We start from the raw sequence: 21,255 nt of genomic DNA, 5'->3' as shown, positions 1-21,255 counted from the left end.
CCACGATGATACCCCACGGCGCACGGCGGGCCATGCATCGAATTAATGAACAAGCAATGAATGAGAACGAGCAGGCAGACACTTCCGAGACTCACAACTCCAATCTCGAGGTGCTTAGTACCCCATTGATGATCATATTTCTTGACGGTGATACTAATAAGAGCTTCTTTCAATAGACTCCCGAATGTCTGCCAAGTGCCTGGGACGTCCTCCGAGTACGCGGTCTATTCCAATGGAAATTAGGAGTCCCCGTCGAGATCATAGACGAGATCATCGACGAAGCCGAATACTGGCCATCCAGCACATCCACAATGACCCAGCCAGAAAAAGGCCATCGAATAATCAGAAAAGACCGAGACCAAGTCCTCCTCAAGACAGTCCCGCTCTGCTACGACCGAAAGGTGTGTTTTCATTTCACGAGGGGTTGAATCCCACCCACCAATGACGTATGCGCTAACAAAATATCCCCCCCCCACGATAAAGCAACTTGAACGCTCACCCGATTCTCCACGTCCACTCCCGCACCGATCATCTAACCACCCATGCCGGAAGATTGTGTTCCGCCTGTCATCTAATGACCAGGGAGCTGGCCATGTTCGCGAGAATATGTATGAACACTCTTGGACGTGGTTTGATGCGGTGGTTATCCACGGCGCGCATGCGCGGAAGATGTATATCGATGGCGAGGAACAAGAACTTCTGGACAATGAAAAGGGCGAAACGGCGATATCGCATGAACCTGATGATCCTCTTTTGTTGCCCCGCGCGGACAAGATCCGGGTCAATGGTGCCCGGGTGGGTATGGTACAGGACATTGAGCTTATTTGGCATTATCGGGATAACATACAGCCTGATTCTCCTGCTGCGTATGATATTGAGAAGACTACGGGCCGTGGCCGTGCTACTCTTGATGGACGGTTTGTGCGTGAGTTGCAAGTAGGGGATTCAATTGCTGTTTGGGCGCGCGCGCGATTCCCTGGCTGGGCTAATCATGTCCATCGTGCTTCTGTGACTGTGTATTGGGCCGTTTGAGGGGGGGAGGGGGTTATTCTATACCAAATGAAGTGAAGCTTTAAAGCGTCTCGTGATTTTAAATTCGTTTTCACGGATTCAGTTTATGTCTTTCCGGATGTCTTCAACCCGGAAGGATAGTACTAATGATGGCCTCATCCGTCGTGTCATACTGCAGACCTTTAAGTGTAGAACTTTGTTGAGCACCTAGGGTTATTCATCATAGGAGCCATTAAAGGGCAAATAAACCAATCATAACTGTGCGAGAAGTCAGTAACATGCTCGATCAACGATATCTACAGACATGGGCTAATTTTGGCCTGATCCCAGCCTGAGGCACCAAGGCCGCAACTCGATCACGCAATTTCGCCAAGACCTCCAGATCGACGTGACAGGGCGAGTATAAGACCAAACGCCCTCCTCGACCAGCTTTCTTTCCCTTTTCCACCTCTCAATCTGCTTCTGAGCCACATTGACGAAGCTCAACGCTCGTCCGAAACCCCCATCAATATGCTCCCTTGAACAGACATGGGAATGCCCATCCCAAGGGCAGCGACACCACAATTCCCCCTCCATCGCCCGTTTTCCGCCTGGCAGAACCGACGCAGCCGACCAGCCGACCAGCCGAAGCCAAGCGCAACCAGTGGGGCTCACTGCATCTCTCGGCCGGCAGCGCTCAAAACACAACTTGGTCCTTGCCAGTATCCTGATGATCAGCTGATCAGCTGAGATGAGAAACCCTTGCCCAGCGGGTCGAGTCACGATCGTCGGTTTGAAAGGCGCAGAGGCCACGATACCACAATGATACGGTGTGTCATGGATACGCTTCTCCAGAGAGAAGAGGGGTCCCCGGGAGGACTTTCGTGCCTCCCAAGGTTGATCGTGATCGCAGAGTGTAGTGCCTTCCCCGCTTGCGACGTCCCGACTGGCTGGTGGTTGCGTTATCTGGACCGGTTGAATGGTGATCGGAGTCTTACGCATTCCTTTTGCCATTTTTGCACGTCCATTCCTGCGATCGTGGCCGTGGACTTCTTGGCTTTTTGGGGTCTTGCACAACCCAAAACCCCCCCTTTGTGGAATCCCCCCGCGGCCCGCGTGGCTCGATAACTTTGCGGTCTGCGGATGAGTCCAGTTCTTATTTAGATACCCGAATGAATCCCATTTTTTTGACTTGCATTTCTCCCGCCTTCCACTTTTCTAACTCTGCGCTCTTCGTGCATCTCTACCACCCTCTTTGTTCCCCCACTTTCTGGTTCCTTTGTTCTTTTTTGTCTATTCTGAGTGTCCCTCCACACATTCTCTCGCAGCCATGGCTACCAGGAATTGCGCAGCTGTCGTCGTGGGCGCTGGCCCAGCCGGTGTGGCCGTCGTGGGCAACCTGCTAGAGCGCCAATTGGGCACAATAGCCTGGATCGATCCTAGCTTCGAGTCCGGCCGTGTCAATCGGAAATACCGCGAGGTTCCCAGGTGGGTAGTCTATTGGCCGTGATCCCGATCTGAAGAATCTCGATTAACGAGCCCAATGTAGCAACACCAAAGTCGCCCTCTTCCAGGCGTATGCCACGGCTGTACAGCCCTTCCAGACGGTCATCGAAAACACCCCTCGACCAAATGCTTTTACCACTATGGCCAAGCTGGACCAGGAGAAGACGTGCCATCTGCACTATGCTGCAGACATGATCCGCGGGATCACGGACGGTCTGATCAAGATGGATCGAGTCCACGCCTGCCGCGGGTTCGTGACTGCAGCCAACCTTAGCAGCAGGGTAAATCGAGACCCCTCACCCCAAGATGATCCGTGCCTGTACACCCCCGACGTACAACTAAGTCTCTGCACATCTCACGCAAAAAAGGCTAATAATGACATCATATAAACAGACATCCAGCGACTCCCAATGGACCGTCCGCATCAAGCAACACGGCTCACCCGACGAACTCACAATCGAGACAACCCGTCTGATCCTCTGCACAGGATCCCACCCAACCAACATCCCCGTCCCCGTCCCAGGCCTAGACATCACCCGCCTAGACCTAGACACCGTCCTCAAACCATCCGAACTCGCAACAACCCTCCCACCCAACACCCCAACCACAGTCGCCGTCATCGGCGCCTCCCCACAGCGCCATCCTCGCCCTCCTCAACCTCGTCACTCTCGCCCGCGACTCCCACCCCCACCTACGCGTGAAATGGTTCACGCGGCACCCGCTCCGCTACGCGGAGTACATGGACGGCTGGATCCTGCGCGACAACACCGGTCTCAAGGGTCTAGCAGCGGACTTTGCGCGCGCCCAACTCGAAGACGACAAGTTGCCCACGTCGCCCGCTGGCCGTGTAATCGAGAAAATCGACTGCGGGGGCGGCGAGTCCCGCGAGGCGGCGCAGTATCGGGCTGAGTTGCCCAGTTGCTCGCATATTGTTCATGCGGTGGGATTCACGAGGGATCCGCTGCCGCAGTTGGCTAGGGATGGGGAGGCGTTGAGTATGGAGTTTGATCATGGGTCGGGCAAGTTCCATGAGCGTGGAGATGGGCCTGTTGTTCCTGGGTTGTTTGGGGCTGGGATTGCGTTTCCAGAGAGGGCAGTGGATCCACGTGGGAATGTGGAGTATGCAGTGGGGTTCTTTAAGTTTATGAAGTTTTTGAAGAGGGTTGTTCCGGATTGGGTGGTTTAGATGAGGATCTGTCTAGATTAGATGGGGATGGGAGTATTATATCATGTACTCGGATCCCCTGGCCTGATCATTGGGTATAGATGTCATTCTTATATATATGCATCGCTTTGTTATTTATACCTGGCGCATATGGAGTTTGGTCTTTGGACTTCTCTTTCTTTCGGGCGGTTTTTATTTCCTTGTTGCCCGGCCTCGGGGTCATTATCACTTTCTATGGCTCGTCGCATGCTTGGGTCCAATTCAACATCCCAAATCCATGTATGTCATGCATTATGTCCATGAGTCTTTCATAAACAACTTTTTTGGTTCCCATATATTACCCGTCATCTCATAACATATCATAACCCATCATCTGCACTGTAAAGACCGGCTGCGATATGTCCACGAGGTTCGTAAATCGTGGGTATCCTGGACACATCCATCTTGATCTTCACCTCCATCACCATTCCGGAGCATCACTCATCACCTCCCTACCGTACCAATTCCAACCCTCAACCCTCAACCCCTTCACATCGCCATCAACACCCCAACAACCAACCCAATCAATCAATCAATCAATCAACACTCTATTAACCTGATGCAGCCTAACTAGTGGCGTAATGGCTATGCAGGCGCTTCCTCCGGCGGAAGCAAGAGTATTCCGAACGCCAGACCCGCGCATGAAACAGTAGATACATAGGAAATCGGCGTATTGCCATATAAAATCAGCCCGAAAATCACCCAAAACAGTACCGAAACGCCCGCAATGCCCTCAATCCCACGATATATCTTTCAATCAGCCCTCACAACGGCCTGCTGCTCCCTCCGCATCTCCATCTCTGCTTTCCCTCTCTGGCATCCCCATCCTCCTGCTTCGTTCTCAATTGGTGGCGTTCATCGTCGACTGGCGTGTTGACATGTTGGATGTATTCTTCCAAGACCTCTCGGTCGGCCTTGGGCTTGTCGTTCCTCCTACCCATCGTCTTCACCACCTGCGCCTGCCAGTCTATCCTGGCTCGTTGTTCCGTCGCCTTCTTTTGGTGGTTCTGGCTCGATTTCGACGTGCCGGAATTGCCCCAGGAGGCCTGTTTGTAACATGAATTCGGCCACGTAGCGGGTAGCCTGCGAGTGCGATACAATTGCATCGTAATCCGTCGAATCCCCAAGATCAGTCGCCCTGACCTTGTCAAGGAAGGTCTTCCTCAGATCAGCGTACAACGGGCACTGCATTAAGACGTGTCTCGGTGTTTGAGACCCTTCTCCACAGTAACACTGATCTGATTCGACCGCCTTGATCTTGAATAAGAAGTGGTTCAGTGCAATGCGCATTGATCGCATCTGGATCAGAATCGAGGTGTATGGCTTCGAGAGAGACTCGAACAGCCGAAGCACCTTCTTGTCTGGGGCCTTCACCAATCGTTGGTTCGGCTTGCCAGTTGTCTCCTTCGCCCACTCTTGTGCCCATCTCTCTTTAATGCGCCGCCGCACACGGCGCTTCGCGGTCGATGCTAGAAGGACACGATCGCTGGGGGATCCACTACACGCCGAATCACCGGCGGTAACAACCAACCCAAGCAACCCCCCAAACCCACCAACCCCATTCGCCGCCGCCGCATTAGCACTCTGCGTCGCACCAGCCTCACTCCCCGTCCCACTAGCACTAGCACTAGCACTCCCACTCCCACCATCGGTCTGACTAGCACCCGCAACAACCCCCCGATCCACCCCCGTCGCTGTAACCGTATACGTCGCCGAAGCCTGCGACCAAGTAATCACCGTCCCACTCGGCGGCGCCGTCACCGTGCCCGCAACATTATGCAGCGTCGACGTCCCGTTCTGGGGGAAATCGCCCGGTCTGTAGTACTTGTTGTCTGTGTCCGAGAAGCCGAGGTTTGCGCAGTCCGTTGACGACAGTGTGTTGTCGCAGGTGGACCAGGCGAAGTTCGGGATGGAGGTGTACAGGTTTGGGAAGGTCGACGGGAAGAAGAGGGGCCAGAGGTCGGCGCCGGCGAGGGTGGGGACTGTGTTTGGGCAGACTTGCCATGCTCTGGATGTGCTTTGAATTAGTCTCTTTCTTTTCCTTTCATTTTTGTTGCCCTGTGTGTGGGGAGGGGGGGAGGTGAGACGTACGAGGACAAGCTGGCGCTGGCGCCGCAGCAGGCGCAGTCTGTTGCTGTTCGTGCGATATCGGGGATATTAGCTAGGTTGCCTAGATTCGAGAGGTCGGGGATGTCGTTGAGGGCCTGGTTCGTTATGTTCTGGACGCAGGAGAGTTGGGCCTGGCGGGCGGAGAGGGTGTTTGTGAGGACTTTTCCTAGACTGCAGGAGCAGCGGTTTGGTGCGTTGTCTGGGGCTGGCCAGAAGGGGATTGGTTCGGTGGCGCTGGGGCATACGGCGAAGTATTGTTGGACGAAGAGTTGGTATTCGCAGGAGTAGACCTGGATGTGGGAGATAGTGTCAACTTTTGTTTGCCGGTGGAGTAAGACATCTTTGTAGGTCGAGGCTTGTCAAGGCTTGGGCAGGGTTGTATGGCGGAACTAGACAACGGAAGGAGACAGACCTGGTTCCAGCAGGAGTGTGCCATGCAATTGATATACTGCTGGTGTGCAGTACATCCACAGTCCACGATGCAGTCGCCATTACCATTGCAATTGTTTATGCAGGAGCGCCATGTATCTGCAACATTGCGGTTACAGTCTGAGTAGACGGACTCGGCGACACAAGCACTGGCGGTGATGTTGGTTTGTGCAGAGGCGAGCTGTGCAAGTCCGGTCATGGCGGCTGCCGACACGGCGAGGTAGATTATAGACGGCATTGTGGGGAGTACACAGTACTTGACAGTGATATTCGACCAAGCTGAGTATGTGGTGAATGAGGTGGCACTGCGGATCGAAACCAACGCATTTGATCCGGGGCCAACGATGAGATATTATATAGACCGCCTCTCGAGGTAGACTGGTATAATTAGAAATCGTTAGTCCTTGGATCCTCGGCTGATGCATGATCGCATCCATCCCTCTGCAGGGCCAGCGGGTCGATCAGTGCATTGGTGCATTCGTAGTAGAACCGCAGTGTCAGCGCAAGCTCAGGCTGGGGCTTGAGCTCTGCCATTGACACTGACACTGACACTGGGCATCGGCACTACAGTATAACCCGAGAACCTCGCAGGCATCATCGTCACACAGGGAGATACCCAACGGGCCAAAGCGAAAGCCGTGTATCACCGCTAGTGACTACTAGTGATGATGACTGAATGCTTCCAGCTTCGAGGCCATTGATCGAAGCCCCCTGCTTGCATATCTCACATGCACGTAGGCAGTCACTTTTTTCTTCGACAATGGGCGAGGGCTGCCAAGTTGGATGAGTGATGAGTCGACTTGTCGTGCCTTCTGGGGCAAGCTATTACGGTGGTGCCCCGCATGGTAGTAGACCCTTGCTGATAGATGCCAGACACACGAGGATAGTGTGGGTCTGGTGGTGATTATGCCACTATGGACTGGTGAGCCTTGCATGATGTTCGTTCGGAGGGGTGCGGAGGGAGCCCTTGATGACGGCGAGGTCGTATTGACAGAAGTGCAGGGCTTTGAGAATGGAAGCGGTGCGAACGTAAGAAGCACTCGGCTCTTGAGTTCTGGAGTCTTAACCAGGACGATGCGGTTTGCAATGGTCGCAGTTGTCAAGGCCAAAATCTGGACATGCCCCATAAAACTCCCGTGAAAGTGATCTCTCTGAGAGACTGGCCTTCTTGTCCTCTAACGGGTTTGTGCCAGAGTCCAGCATGACCCATCTGGGGCTGAGCTCAGTCGAGATGGCAATGGCACTTGTGAAACACCGCATGGCAAGCATGGGCTTTACTCGCAGGTAAGCAGTCGTCGCAAGGCTATGATGACATTGACAATCCATCGTGGCAGAGTCGATTGATCCGCTGGTCAGGTATCCACGCCGAAGAATCAGCAAGGAAAGGCCATCCCACGCGTCCCTGGATTATCCCCGGCGTTCCTGGCGGTGGAGTGGGACTGAGGATTGGCTGGAGCGGGCCGAATCGAGGGGCGTTCGTTTCGGCAGTCGAGAGATCACATCAGATCTCATCAGATCCGAGATGTCTCACCCCCTGCCGACTGGTTGAGCATTGGCATTGGCGTTGGCATTGGCAAAGCAGGATGACTGCATAGTCGATTCAAGTGACAAGAAGTGTTGGCTCATCCCTTAAGCGGTCAGTTCTTACTTCGTGTTCTGGCCTTGCGGGGTGTCGCATTGTCCTGAAACCTGAATGGCATAAATGTCGAGTATGACGTCGCTTGATAAATCGCCTGGATCGGATAGAAGCGATGCCACTGCAGTGATCGTCTTGACTCTCAACCAAGTTCCGCATTGGAGGTGATGTTCTCCTTCCGATTGAGGCAGAGATCCAATCGTCACCGCTCTATGCATCGTATGCTTACCGAGTTAAGTGCTGTCGGGGCCAGCTATGCCTGTGAATGTCCTTCTTGGTCAACACAAGCCGCGATCACCTCGACTCTTCGAAATTGACGTCCCATTTTCTGGCTGACTATTAGTCAAATCATGAGTACCATCCATGGGCCCATTACAGCACTAAGGATCATGAAACCCGCGATGGTGATCTATAAAGTTAAGCTATGGTATGATGGCAAACTTGACAAAACCTCCCATCATAGCATATACTCGTAATTATAACCAGGCTTTCAATTTGACCAATCGTCCTAATACGGCCTCTACCGATGCTGTTTTATCAATACGAAAATCCCCGGATAATCCACTCTACTGCGCGCGGGGAGTTCCAGCCTAGCCAGAAGTTGATAGCCTACTGACTGGACAAAGAGTCAGAGCCACCACAAAACTCCACCTTATCCATTGCCCTCTTCAATCAGTAACTGGCGGGACGCAAGACATTAAATACGGGCGGGACCTTCCAAATCCTGCTCAATATACTGTGAAAAATGATAACTCCCGACATACCCAGAAAATTGCAACTTCAAGAATCGTGTATGCAGCGTAGCGCACTTAGCTTCACCACTACAATATAAAGCTAACCATCTCATCACTAACTTACAAGTCTGAAGCTATGGCATTTCCCTTCCCTTCTCCGGAATCTATAATTCCCCCGTTCATTCTTCGTAGTACTAGTGTCTGCAGCAACGGCAAGAAAGAAATTACTATCGCCGCTAAGCCGTTGCGTCCCCACAATGCCGATGTTGATCCTCATTATTACCTCCGCTCAGTCCTCCAACGCTAAATCACAGGCCGGTTCTGTGCTTTAGTTGGTTAGGGCTTGGCTTCGACTAGGCTGTGACATTACGGAAAATAATTTCCCGTCTTCCTCCGTTCATACATGAATTCGTGAATATAGGAAGGGTATCTGCTCTCGGCGAGGTTGGCTGTACCATGAAGTTAAAATCAGGATACAATTTAAGGGAATAAGAAAGAATGAGTGTTGAATGAGTCGTTCTCCCAAATCGATGCTGAGAACTCACTGGATAGTTAGGTTATTACGGGGAAATTAGACGGCGATTATGAGGGAATGACTGATTTCCGGGGACCCACTGGGGGTCGATCGCGGAGGGAGGTGAGTCCGTTGTGTACGGATTGCCGACGAGTTCACATGGCACTGTACAGTAATTGCGAGAGCATTGTAGAAATCTCGTTATTGCACCGCTTCTTTCTGTATTCGGTCTACTGTATATTGACTGTGATATTAGGATATTCGGTAAGGATATTCACTATACAGCGCTGCTCAATTCCAATGCCTGTGAAGCATATTGAGCACCGAGCTTGAGCATGCGGGGGGACCACGTTCTCATTTGGTTTGGGTGGTATAGTATACCTGTGCTGTGACGTACATCTAAAGAGGTCCGAGTATGTGCTAACTTACCGAAAACAAAACAATATCGCATAGTGTTTCCAGGGATATTCACGATGTAGACTAAATCATTGGAATCTGCTTCTAAGGGTTTCTTACACGAATCTAACATTGCACCCAATTTGTTAGATTGAAGGTCTATGCCAGAGTACACCCCTTCAGACCATATGATACAGGCTTGAACGTCCAAGACTCTCAGTAATTATAAGAAAGTACTATACCCCAGAGCTAAGGAAAGTCGTGATGGTTGGGTATACACAATAGAATTCAAATCATAACAAAGTACATCCAAACACATCGAAGCCGTGTCATCGCCCGACTCGAAATCAAACAACCCCTTATGCACAGTTTCAACAATGCCAGTGATTAGACAGGATGAACAACAGACAACCGACGACCGATTACTCGGTAAACAAGTACAAGTACAAGTACAAGTTAGGCTCCCCAACAGCCCCAATCCAATCCAATCCAACCTAATCCATCTTCCTCTCCAAAAGTAAAATCACCAATCACACCCCCAAGACCCCAAGGAAAAGTCAGAATTCAACATCCAAAATTTACAGCATCATAGCCACACCAGCAACGACAGCCAACAGACCACCGGACACACGGTTGGCCATACCAGCGTTAGTGGTAGGCACCGACGCAGCAGAGGTAGTGCTAGAAGCAACGGTGCTGGAAGTGCTAGTCGAGGCAGAAGTGGAAGTAGTCGAGACGGCGGAGCTGGAGCTAGCGCTGGACGAGCTGGAAGTGGTCAAGGTAGTCGGAGTCGAGGTGCTGGAAGAAGGAGTGGTAGTCTTGGTGGAGGTTCTGGTGGAAGTAGTCGAGATGGTGGTGGTGGAGATGGTAACGCTGGAAGCGGAGGTGGTGGTGGCCACGGTGGCGCCGGAGACGGTGAAGCGCGGGGAGAAGTTGTAGTTGGAGGTGTCCTGGTCGTCGACGATTTCGATGGTGTAGTCGGGCTCGGAGGCGAGGTCGGAGGGGACGTTCCAGGTGTAGCTGCCGTCGTTGGGGATGTTGGCTGGGGCAAGGTTAGTTGGGATGAATCGTGGATGGGAATGATCCAGTAGATCCGGTGGGTAGGCGCATCGTTGTCAGAGAACTGACTGTACTTTGATGCGACTATCCGTTCCGGATGCATACTGGTCACGGGCGATGGGAGTGTACTCACAGGCAATGATAGTACCCGAGTTGGCAGTCGAGACAGTGCCGTACTGCAGGCGCAGAGTCACGGTCGAACCGCTATCAGCGTGCCAGCTGAGGGTGGTAGGCTCGCCGACGGTGAAGCTGTAACCGCCAGCAGGGTTGTTGAAGGCATTAGCCGTGCTGCTGGCCGAAGCCACGGCAGCGTAGAGCGCAGCAACGATGGTGATGTAAGAGCGCATGATTGAAGAGTGTGGTATGGTTCTTTCGAAAATGAAGTGGCCGGGGGAATAGTATTAGTATAGAAAGAGGCAGAAGAGGCGAAGCAATTCGGCAATTGAGATAAAGAAAGAGTAAGCCCGAGGCTGATCGATAAAAAAAGAGCGAATACAGTCAAAGCGATCAAGCGGCGAAAAGAGAGAAAAAGAAGCGAGAGAAAGAGCGGATAGGAAAGCCGAGCAAACGATCGCGCGAGAGGAGCGACGGGGAGAATCAGTCATATATGCACCAAAGTCACTCAGACTCGAAGCGCCCCCGTCCAAAAGGGTCGACTAACTCCTTATCGAGCTAGATCATAAATCATCATGAACTAAGCCCAACTCTGGATGGGGAAAAGGAAGCCGCTCCAAGGGCGAGAGGACTCCAACGGCCACATAGGGCCCGTTCCATGGCCACCAAGCCCGAACTAGGAAAGCACCGGCTGCGCTAAAATGGGGCCTTGGAATCAAATCGTCAAATCGCGTGTCTGCGCGATGAGTGCTAGGCGGGTTCCATTGGTCCAGATAGGAGGTTGATGGCGGAAAAAGAACGCCATCACGGGCGTGGAATTGGGTTTGCCTTGGGGATGGGCCAATGGGGGCGAGACCCACGGAAATTGGATGGGAAAAAAGGGACCAAAAAAAGGGACAGGAAAAGGGACAAAGGGACAAGGGAAAAAGTGGGAATGGGGTCTTGGAAAGTGGAATCGGTAATCTCAGCCTGATAACAGTCTGGACTCTCTGGGAGAGTCCAGTAGCCAGCGGAGGAAGGAGGACGACAGTCAAGAAACTCGTGGCAATCTCCTCGTGCCTGTCCGCAGGTCCCCGGCAGGTCCAGCCCTGCCCCTGTTCCTGTTAGTCTTCAATCGTCCACTCAGCATACCTCGCTTCGAATGCCACCCAAGTCAAAACCTCCAGTAATAGTATACTCCGTACATAACTAACATATGTAACTAGTGCTGCAGACCACTGGCAAGTTGCCCTCGGTTAGCCTGCTAGCTAGACTAGAGGGGCGCTCTAGGCAGTACTTCGGCGATAATTGCAGTGGAGAGGCGCAGCGGTTGAACTATCCCCTTTCTAGCGGGTGGGCTTTTTTCTTTCTTCGGTTTATTTTTGTACACTTTGATTTTTTTTTGCTCGGCGTTGCTGACTCCATTTCGGATGGAAAAACAAATTTTTTTTTCCAAATATCACATTTCACTCTTTCAGTTCGTGGGTTAATAATAGAAATTTTCTCCTCACATGGGATAGTCATGATGGCGGTGGGAACTTTACTACGAAGTATATACTCCGTACTCGTACAAGAATGCAAATGCCTAAGGAGGTACCAGTCAGAAAGTCGAGGATAAGCATGAGGCTCTGCGTGGTGGTTGGTCGGTCTTTGGGGCTAGTTTCACCTTAAGTTTTTGGGGTTGTGAGGATCGAGCACACGGTGATGGAGTGTGGGATGAAATGACGAGTTAGTTACTTATTTGATCATGCTGACATGTCTCAGAGCTGACGAATGGGAAATCTTATATCTTCTAATTATATACGCCGTATCGCCTGGCTGGAATGACCCGGGGGGGCTCAAGCTTGAATGTTCGATGTCGCGCGCGAGTTTTATTCTATGCTTTGCTTTTTATGAGTCGGTTACTATACCCGCTGCCGTCTTTTCCTAGGAAGGAGATTGGGGATTGGAGGGTACTCTATTCAGGAGGTGGACTGGTCGATACTACCCAAGCGCGCAGAGTACTTTTGTATTTTTTACTTTTTACTCGATAGCTCGATGCAGTCCTGTGCTAAAAGGAATGTATCCTCCTCCGCTAAGACGCCAATACGACGTATGCGAGAAAGCCAAGTACGTAGAAACCAACCAAAAAAAAAAAAAAACTCCTGTTCGTTCGCTCGTATAATTTATTCGCTGGTCCAAAACCACTAGGCTGGGGTATCCGATTGCGGGGCGCTGTTCGCCAGCACAGTGGCGCCATCATTCACACTAACGTCCACGGTGACGTTGGCATTATCATGAGAATTGGCATCAGGATTGGCACTGGCATTGGCAGTGGTACTGGCCGCGTCACCCGGTGTCAGCGCGGCTAAATGGCCGTTCTGCCCAAGCCAGGAAATGACTTCCATTGCCCGACGGTCCTCGTCAACTTTTTGCCGGTCCAGCAGCTGACATTTCCGATTGTGATTAGCTCGAGACTCCATGGGGTATAGTTTCGGTCTTCAAATGCTTGGTATGGACAGTGGAGTATCGTGGATAACCACACCACACCACATCACCATAACCGAGACCATGTAGACAAGGAATAGACACAACTCACAGCTTGAAGTAGTCCCTTTCGTCCCTTCTTCTCTTTCTCTGCTGGCTTGACCTTGGGCCCTTTCTCGCTGACCTCGTGCGAGAACTTGCACCGGTCGCCCCGATTGCATCGCCCCGTGCGCGCAAAGTGCCGACAGGCGACTTTTTTGCCTTCGCGTGGTGGCGCGGGAACCCGCTCGGGGCCCTGGCGCCGCGAGCTCACTTCCTCAGGTGCGGAGTCGTGGTCGTCGTTATCGGAATCGGAATCCGCTTCTGAGCCTGAATCTGAGCCTGAGCCTGAGCCTGAGCCGCTAGATGAGGTCCAGTCGCTGCTGTCTGAGTCTTCGGAGTCCATGTCCGAATTGGGATTGACGAGGTTCGCGGCGGCGTCAATAGCTGCTGCGGGAACTGAGACCAAGACGGGAACTGGAACAGATGTTGAAATCTCGCCTGGCAATGATTCAGGAGCATTGGGAACTTCCAAATCGGAAGTTTCCACGCCTCCTGATCCAGCATCCGTAGATGGTACGGCAGGCAGCTCAGTACCAGGCAACCCATCACTCACGGATTCCTTATCCCTCAAGCCTTGAGCTTGTCTCTGCAGCGCCTCCACCTTCAGCCGCGCAGCCTCTGCCTCAGCCTCAGCTTTGGCGAACCGCTTTTGCTCACGATCAAGATTGCGCCGGATCTTCTCAGCCTTGCGCTGCGCCTTCATCGCCGCATCGAGTGCCGGGTCTGATCGCGCAGCAGCCTCCCCAGCAGACATCGGAGGTGAAGCCTGGTGCTTGGTCTTGTGCTTTTCCTTTTCCTTCTGACGGTCCTTTTGTTTCTCCAACCGGGCCGCGTCACGGACGGCCTTGGTTTCCTCGGCAGCCTTCTTTTTCTCGTCGATACGCGCCTGCGTCGGGAACCTCTTCTTGCGCTCTGCGATCCACGCTGCTATATCGGACTGCGACTGTAGCGTCGCTGTTTGCCCTCGGTAGCTGAATTGGAGAGGAGCAGAGGCATCAGCGCTAGTTTGCGCAAGCTTGGTCTCCTCATCCACATCTTCTTCTTCCTCGCTTGACTCGTGGTCATCAGTCTTTGGTGTCAGTCCCAGCTGGTTGTGCTTTCTCTTGCGTTTCTTCGGCTTCCGCGTGGCATCGGCTGCGGGTGGAGGTTTGGAAGGGAGTGGGTTGCCGAAGCTGGGGACTGGCGGTGGTGCCGGGGTTCGAGGTACTGTTGACTGTGGCTTGCCGAACGCAGACGTATGGTCGCGCTTGTTGTTGTGATGTCGAGGTTTGGATCCGTGGTTGTTGTGCGCATGGGATGGCCAGCCTCCTCGTCCATGAGGTGCTGTTGGACCACCCCATGGGGTGCCCATCATCATCGGGTTATTTGACGGTGGACCATGCTGTGGTGGAGGTACATTGGGAGGGTAGGTTGGCGTAGCTTGCGTAGTATATGGAGCCGCGTGCGGGAGGTTTGCGGTCGGCCCGTTGTTGTACCCAGGAAGCCTTTGGTATGCAGCCGAGCCGGCGGGCTGCGAGTAAGGCTGGGGAGGTGGGTAGGTGGGCGGTGTTTGGGGATGTTGATAATTCGCTTGCGAGTGAGGATATGGTGGGGGAGGTGTCGGAGTCGGAGGCATGTACGACGTTGTCGATACGGGCTGTGGTTGAGCTGGGTATCCGTAATTCCCTGCTGCGTAGTTATACCCAGGTGGATTTGAATAGGGCGGTCGATTATTATCCAGGAAGTAATGTCCCCCTCCTCGACCGCGATTCCCATGGCCTCGACCACGGCCTCGTCCGCCAGACCCACGAGCATTCCAGTGTTGACCGGAGTGCGTAGAGGGATAGGCCGACGGTTGCTGTGTAGTGGGAGGTGGTGGGGGAGGTGGAGGTGGAAACGAGAACCCCTGCGAACTCATGATTGCCGTGCCTCTGTGAGGTCCCAGCGAAAGGACCTTTACACCATCGCGGAGCAAAGCTGCGGCGCGAAAGTTTCGGCGGAGCTCGACTTTCTGACAGCTCCGCAGGTCACGTGCAGCATCCGGACCGTTTTGGAGTGGCAGGTTTTTGATTTCGCGAGGACTGCCTTGACTGCCTGGCCCCGAGTAGGGATACAAATCAAAGCCTTCATGTCTTGTGCTGGATAGACTTGGAAATTGCTTAACTGATCTTCTGGCCGATCATCATGTTCATCCTGGTACGTTGGTGGTACTTGGACACTCGACCGGGATATCTTTTTTTTAACTTGACTCCCATAGACTACGATCTCCGATCTGATTCAGATCGCACCCGAGGACTTTTCCAAGCTCAGCGCAGTCGCGATTGAGGACAATATCAATGAGAAATATGCCAACAAGGTATGTTCATCGCCATGGCTTTACAGATAACCCCGACGATCCCTTGGAGATGCAAATATCGCTGACAACATTCTAGGTGATCCAAAAGATTGGCCTCTGCGTCAGCTTCTATGACCTCCTCGAGTCATCAGATGGTTTGATCGGACATGGAACGGGCCTGGTCAATGTGAACGGCAAGCTGAGACTGATATCTGCATCTCTCTGAACGTGGCTAACTTTGGGCCAGTGAAATTCCGCATGATCGTCTTCCGCCCTTTCAAGGGCGAGATCATGCTCGGCAAGATCTCCAGTGGCACTGAGAATGGCATCAAAAGTATGTGTCCTGGTGGAACCTGCTATGAAACATCCTCTTACTAACCCTGACCAGTCAGCGTCGAGTTCTTCAACGATATCCTCATCCCACCAGCCATGCTGATGGACGGCGCTAAATTGTGAGCTTCGCTGATTATGTTGTGCCTGGCTGCTATTCTCTTACTGACTGCTATCAATACAGTGATTACGCGGACCAAGTCTGGACCTGGGATAACGACGGTACCATATTCTATCTGGACGTGGGTGAGATTGTCCGCTTCCGCGTAGAGACAGAAGAATGGCACGACCAGATCCCCAACGCTCCAGATTTGGGTGAAGAGATTACTGAGCGAAAGCCCGCATATTCCATCTATGTAGGTTCTTATTCCGGGAGCCTTGTCTCCGTTGACACCAGCTGACAGTACTTTCTATTCAGGGCTCGATGCAGATCCATGGTCTGGGACCTATCACTTGGTGGTGAGGTGTTGCTTTTGATTCGAATCAGATAAGATTCTCTGCCCTAGGCTAGAATCCTGGAGGGCGCATATGGGAGCGGTGTACATTTCCTTCGTCAGATCAGATACCCATGCAGACCTGGTACATAGTGGACTGGGCGCAAAAATACTATTTCATTAGACATTGTTTGATATTGTGTCCTCGCTAGAGTGTGCTTTGCTATAATTGTGAGCAAGATAGAAGGGAATTGGTTCATTTAGTTAGTAAACCAAGTGCTCTCCATATATACGTCTTGTACGTACTTCTGGCTAGGGCATGCATTGTGCCTGATCTCGGAGAGAGCAAAGTACGATACTTGTCTTCTAGTCCGAAGGAGTGCTACTCATCTGTCCTATGTGCAACACTGATGGCTTAAATCTATCAGCTCTATTAGTAACATCATAGTTTCTTTGATCTCGCCTTCCGACGGTGTCCGACCCTTTACTCCTGATATCGTATAACCCCTCCGCTCTACCCCTCTTCGAGCCGTGCTTCAGCCGTGCTTGATAATCAAAATTTGGATGAACATGACACGATCACTCCGATCACTCCGATCTGTCGGCGTGTTCAGAGTTTTCTCCGACCAGACCAGCGCGGCTACGTTCGGGACGGAGCCCCAAAAGTGGAGCTAGCAGCGTCTCTGGACCAGTCACGTCTTGACGATCGATCATCTTCTGCTCCAACAAAGCTGCAGGCAACGTAAAAGAAATCCAGATTGCCGGTCCATAGTTCACGGGCCTGGAGTTTTGAATTTTCTCTCGGGACAGAAGAAAACAGGAGAATAAAAAAAAATAATTAAAAAATTTTCCACGTAGAATAATAACAACGCAATTCTTCCTTCTTCCAGTCAGGTTCAGAATTTATTTTTATTCCCTTGCTTTCTGCTTGCTAATCAAAACGCCGCATACGTCCAACCCTCCCGCGGATTTCCAAAGCCGGTGATCTCATCTTATCGTTGCGCAATCACCTCATAAAGCTTCTTTTGGGGACTATATATCAAGCAGACCAAGCTTGACTTGCTATTCTTCTTCTTGCATCGCATTGATCTTGTTTTCTCTGTGCAACAATGGGCTCGACTGAGAACGGACACGCCACTCGCCGGTTTGGCACCCTTGCGGTCCACGCTGGTGCTCCTCACGATCCCGCCACCGGCGCTGTCATTGAGTCGGTATGTCCTCGAACAAGCAGAGACAGTGGAATTGGAAGTGAAATTGGCATTGACTGACCCCCTTGTCGTAGATCTCTCTTTCCACCACCTTCGCCCAGACCAGCGTCGGCAACCCTGTCGGCCTGTACGAGTACACTCGTAGCGCAAACCCCAACCGGTCAGTCTCCCCCCTTCCTTCCTGGTACAAACGTATCGCAAACTAACACCCTGTCTCAGTGACAACTTTGAGCAAGCCGTCGCTGCTCTCGAGCACGCCAAGTATGCCCTGGCCTTCTCCTCTGGCTCTGCAGCCACTGCCAACATCCTCCAATCCCTCGCCGCTGGCTCGCACGTTATCTCGGTCTCTGACGTCTACGGTGGCACCCACCGCTACTTCACCAAGGTGGCCGCCGCCCACGGTGTGCACGTCACCTTCACCCCAACCATCGAGCTACACATCGAGGACTTGATCCGCTCCAACGAGACCAAGCTCATCTGGATCGAGACCCCCTCCAACCCTACCCTCGGCCTAGTCGACATCCGCGCTGTGGTCGACATTGCCCAGCGTCACGGCATCCTCGTCGTCGTCGATAACACCTTCATGAGCCCCTACGTGCAGAACCCGCTCGACCACGGCGCCAACATCGTCGTCCACTCCGTAACAAAGTATATCAACGGCCACTCCGACGTCTGCATGGGCGTTGCCGCGTTCAACTCCGACGCCCTCAAGGAGCGCCTCTCTTTCCTCCAGAATGCCATCGGCGCCATTCCTTCGCCCTTCGACTGCTGGCTCGCCCACCGCGGTCTGAAGACCCTGCACCTGCGCGCCCGCGAGGCTACCACCAATGCCACTGCCGTGGCCCTGGCCCTCGAGGCCTCCCCCGCACGTCGTCTCCGTCAACTACCCCGGCATCGACTCCCACCCTCACCGCAAGATCGCGCTCAAGCAGCACCGCAACGGTATGGGCGGTGGTATGCTGAGCTTCCGTATCAAGGGTGGTCAGGCTGCTGCGCACAACTTCTGCAAGTACACCAAGGTGTTTACCCTCGCTGAGTCTCTGGGTGGCGTTGAGTCGCTCTGCGAGGTCCCCTCGAGCATGACCCACGCTGGTATCCCCAAGGACCAGCGTGAGGCTGCTGGTGTGTTTGACGATCTTGTGCGCCTTAGCTGTGGTGTTGAGGATGCGGAGGATCTTACGGCTGATGTGATCCAGGCGTTGGAGCTCGCGATTGCCTCGAACGGTAGCGCATAAAAGCGCGACTTTTGTCGAGTCAATGTCTGAATGTTTTTTTTGCATTCTTTTACGAACTTAGATAATAGACGATTTCCCTTTTGTTGCTCTGCTATACTGGTCTGATCATTTGCTTTGATCGATCGGCTAGCATGAAGTTAATTTCAAAATCTTGCATTGTTTCTGCATATCCTCATACAGAGGGCAAAATATCATACTGCATTGTTCTTCTTGATCAACCCAATCTAATCTGCATAACACTATTACGGGTCCAACGAGAAGTGAAAAAGACACATTAAGAGCTGTCATTTTACGGTAGTAATACAGCACAGACCCAAACCCCAAAATTAACCAGACCAATCCAATACCAGAACGTGTTTGGACCAATGCAACAACAAACCACAAAGATCAAGCTCAGCACAATACGGATAACCAAGTCCACTGTCCCATCAACATCGGTATCTGTGTCATTCCTTCTGCTCCCCGCTCTCATTCGCGCTATATGGTTCAAGGACACATCGTCACCCCTTCCTGGTGTTGTATCTTTTGGCTTTACTCTCACTGACTTGTTGGTGACAGACTTCACTTTGATACGGTTCAAGTTGTCACCGGTGACCTTGAACGTTGTCCCGCAGTCGCAGCAGAGTTCTAGGTCGCGCGTGCCATGCTTGTCGTCCAACACGGTCTTGTAAACCTCTGTTTTGGCATTATCACTGGCATTTATGTTGATATCTGCCTTCTGGACGGGGACACGAGCTTCAACAATATTATTCCGATTCCATGAATCGGCACAGATCTCTTCGTATCTTGTGACGGGGTTGAGATTGTGAGAAGGAGGTCTGTCTATTTTGGTGCTTTGACTGTGCTCTGCGGCTAGCAGCGCTTCTGCGCGGCTCTTGCGTTTCTCCAGTACGCTATGTTCTTTTTGCAGTGTATCTCGTTGGAGAAACGGCATCAGGCGAGCAGTCTCCGTTTTCCGTCTTAGGTGTTTGCCGTAATGGACTGTCTGACCACCTAACTGGCTGGCAGATAGGTCGAGGTTCGTGTGCATGGTTTTTGATTTGGGAATCTGTGAGTGCTGAGTGGGAAGTTAGGTGAAATGGAGGAATATTCGTAGAGAGAAATTAAGGGAAAAGTTACGGGGATCTATAAAAGTGTGGTGATTACGCTGGTTATGGAGGGAGCGCTCCGTATTAGGAAATGTTGAGGATGTCGGTCCGTGGATCTATGTCATGAACTGAACCTAGACTAGGCCTAACACCCATATCTTAGCATCATTATGAACGAGTTAAATCTATGAATAGAGACTCTTTCAGAAAAATCATAATTATTGTCATTATTAAGCGTCTAGCGTCCTTGCAACATTCTAAATGAGTATTATCGAGGCAATTTAACAGCTAGCCATAGCTATCAAGACCAGCATATAGCCCATTTTCTTCTAATAAACCGAGCAATAAGTTTGCAATGTGCTGATTCCCACACTGATCTACTTACAGAAATTGCTAAGAGTCACTTCGTAGGAGCAAAAGAGCTTCTTTTATCTAGCGCAAGCCTGACCTTCTCTTGAAGTTCCGGAGATAAGCCCACAGGTGCCCGCAATGGCTCTTTCTCAAGTCCCTCTTCAACACTGCCGTGCTTCAACTTGGAATTTATCCCCTTCTGAATACACTTTCTTTCTTCCATCGAATCTTCGGCATCACTCAAGAGCCTGGCCACATTTCTCCCGATTCTAGCCATTCTAATGTCGATCTCGGAAAGTCTTCCTTCGAAGGTCTCTGATGGGTTGGGTTTGATGGAATCAATGGCTTCTTCGTCACTCTGAGATTCGCTCTTGAGTGAATCTTCCATGGACGACAGTGAGGAGCTATGTTCATCGGAGCAGGTCTCTTCATCGGAGCAGGTCTCTTCATCGGAGCAGGTCTCTTCGTCAGAACTAACGGCACCATATGTCCGACCATATAGATCGATTTCGGGGTTGACGATTTCGAAGCTACTCTCAGAATCCGAGTCATTACTATGTATCTCATCACCGTGAAGGGCGGCATCACGGTCTTGTTGAGCATTCCTTTCCAAGGCGATGATCCTATCTTGAAGGGATTCACACTTCTGCTCAACGAGAATGACTTTCTCGGACATAGCAGTGTATGTCAACAATCGGTATTTATCTGGGGTTCCGGTTGCGTTCATGATGTCTCTTCGAGTGCGGGTGCATTTGCGTTGTTGGTTGCTTTTGTATCTTCCTGCCGCATGTTGGATGGCTTGTTTAGGCTCAGAATCCATAGTCGCTTTATATTCGTAGAGAGAAGTGGGAAATGGATTGTATGGGTAGCGACGAGTTAAAAGGAAACGGAAAGAAATTGAGAGAGTGTAAGGTGTAAGAATGAGATTGTCTGTTCGTGAATGTTTTGCGTTAGTACTAATTGGGAGGTTATCCATGGATCTTCTAAGGTTGCACGATCTAATATTGGCCTCGGTGACTTGTGGCTCGCGAAGGATAATAATAAGATAATATTTGAA

The 21,255-nt window shown here is 51.8% G+C and overlaps 9 protein-coding genes across 9 annotated transcripts; 4 read left to right on the top strand and 5 right to left on the bottom strand.

Annotated features, from left to right (window-relative positions):
* Positions 1-5: 5 nt before the first annotated feature.
* Positions 6-1,032, top strand: N7458_006221 (uncharacterized protein; the record flags this gene model as incomplete). The annotated part of the gene is made up of 3 exons (XM_056909603.1): positions 6-110; positions 177-401; positions 553-1,032. 3 exons carry the CDS (start codon positions 6-8, stop codon positions 1,030-1,032), a joined length of 810 nt encoding a protein of 269 aa, XP_056765307.1.
* Positions 1,033-2,320: 1,288 nt separating this feature from the next.
* On the top strand, positions 2,321-3,682 carry N7458_006220 (uncharacterized protein; the record flags this gene model as incomplete). The annotated part of the gene is made up of 4 exons (XM_056909602.1): positions 2,321-2,478; positions 2,540-2,777; positions 2,890-3,051; positions 3,107-3,682. 4 exons carry the CDS (start codon positions 2,321-2,323, stop codon positions 3,680-3,682), a joined length of 1,134 nt encoding a protein of 377 aa, XP_056765306.1.
* Positions 3,683-5,276: 1,594 nt separating this feature from the next.
* On the bottom strand, positions 5,277-6,476 carry N7458_006219 (uncharacterized protein; the record flags this gene model as incomplete). Its single annotated transcript, XM_056909601.1, has 4 exons — positions 5,277-5,284; positions 5,347-5,708; positions 5,792-6,099; positions 6,222-6,476. The coding sequence occupies 4 exons, from the start codon at positions 6,474-6,476 to the stop codon at positions 5,277-5,279; spliced, it is 933 nt and encodes a 310-aa protein (XP_056765305.1).
* Positions 6,477-10,096: 3,620 nt separating this feature from the next.
* Positions 10,097-10,924, bottom strand: N7458_006218 (GPI anchored serine-threonine rich family protein; the record flags this gene model as incomplete). The annotated part of the gene is made up of 2 exons (XM_056909600.1): positions 10,097-10,560; positions 10,711-10,924. 2 exons carry the CDS (start codon positions 10,922-10,924, stop codon positions 10,097-10,099), a joined length of 678 nt encoding a protein of 225 aa, XP_056765304.1.
* A 1,932-nt stretch (positions 10,925-12,856) lies between these two features.
* N7458_006217 (CCCH zinc finger protein) lies at positions 12,857-14,853 on the bottom strand (the record flags this gene model as incomplete). The annotated part of the gene is made up of 2 exons (XM_056909599.1): positions 12,857-13,096; positions 13,249-14,853. 2 exons carry the CDS (start codon positions 14,851-14,853, stop codon positions 12,857-12,859), a joined length of 1,845 nt encoding a protein of 614 aa, XP_056765303.1.
* A 548-nt stretch (positions 14,854-15,401) lies between these two features.
* On the top strand, positions 15,402-16,345 carry N7458_006216 (DNA-directed RNA polymerase III subunit RPC25; the record flags this gene model as incomplete). The annotated part of the gene is made up of 7 exons (XM_056909598.1): positions 15,402-15,413; positions 15,475-15,573; positions 15,650-15,746; positions 15,800-15,886; positions 15,941-16,004; positions 16,067-16,238; positions 16,301-16,345. 7 exons carry the CDS (start codon positions 15,402-15,404, stop codon positions 16,343-16,345), a joined length of 576 nt encoding a protein of 191 aa, XP_056765302.1.
* A 1,080-nt stretch (positions 16,346-17,425) lies between these two features.
* On the top strand, positions 17,426-18,759 carry N7458_006215 (cystathionine gamma-lyase CYS3; the record flags this gene model as incomplete). Its single annotated transcript, XM_056909597.1, has 4 exons — positions 17,426-17,527; positions 17,599-17,684; positions 17,744-18,389; positions 18,442-18,759. 4 exons carry the CDS (start codon positions 17,426-17,428, stop codon positions 18,757-18,759), a joined length of 1,152 nt encoding a protein of 383 aa, XP_056765301.1.
* Positions 18,760-19,048: 289 nt separating this feature from the next.
* Positions 19,049-19,789, bottom strand: N7458_006214 (uncharacterized protein; the record flags this gene model as incomplete). The annotated part of the gene is made up of 1 exon (XM_056909596.1): positions 19,049-19,789. One exon carries the CDS (start codon positions 19,787-19,789, stop codon positions 19,049-19,051), a length of 741 nt encoding a protein of 246 aa, XP_056765300.1.
* A 458-nt stretch (positions 19,790-20,247) lies between these two features.
* On the bottom strand, positions 20,248-21,018 carry N7458_006213 (uncharacterized protein; the record flags this gene model as incomplete). The annotated part of the gene is made up of 1 exon (XM_056909595.1): positions 20,248-21,018. The coding sequence occupies one exon, from the start codon at positions 21,016-21,018 to the stop codon at positions 20,248-20,250; it is 771 nt and encodes a 256-aa protein (XP_056765299.1).
* Positions 21,019-21,255: the final 237 nt, after the last annotated feature.

The sequence above is a fragment of the Penicillium daleae genome, assembly GCF_028827525.1.
Source record: "Penicillium daleae strain IBT 16125 chromosome Unknown utg000006l_segment0_segment0, whole genome shotgun sequence".
Classification (NCBI taxonomy): domain Eukaryota; kingdom Fungi; phylum Ascomycota; class Eurotiomycetes; order Eurotiales; family Aspergillaceae; genus Penicillium; species Penicillium daleae.
This window is presented reverse-complemented; position numbering and strand designations above follow the sequence as displayed.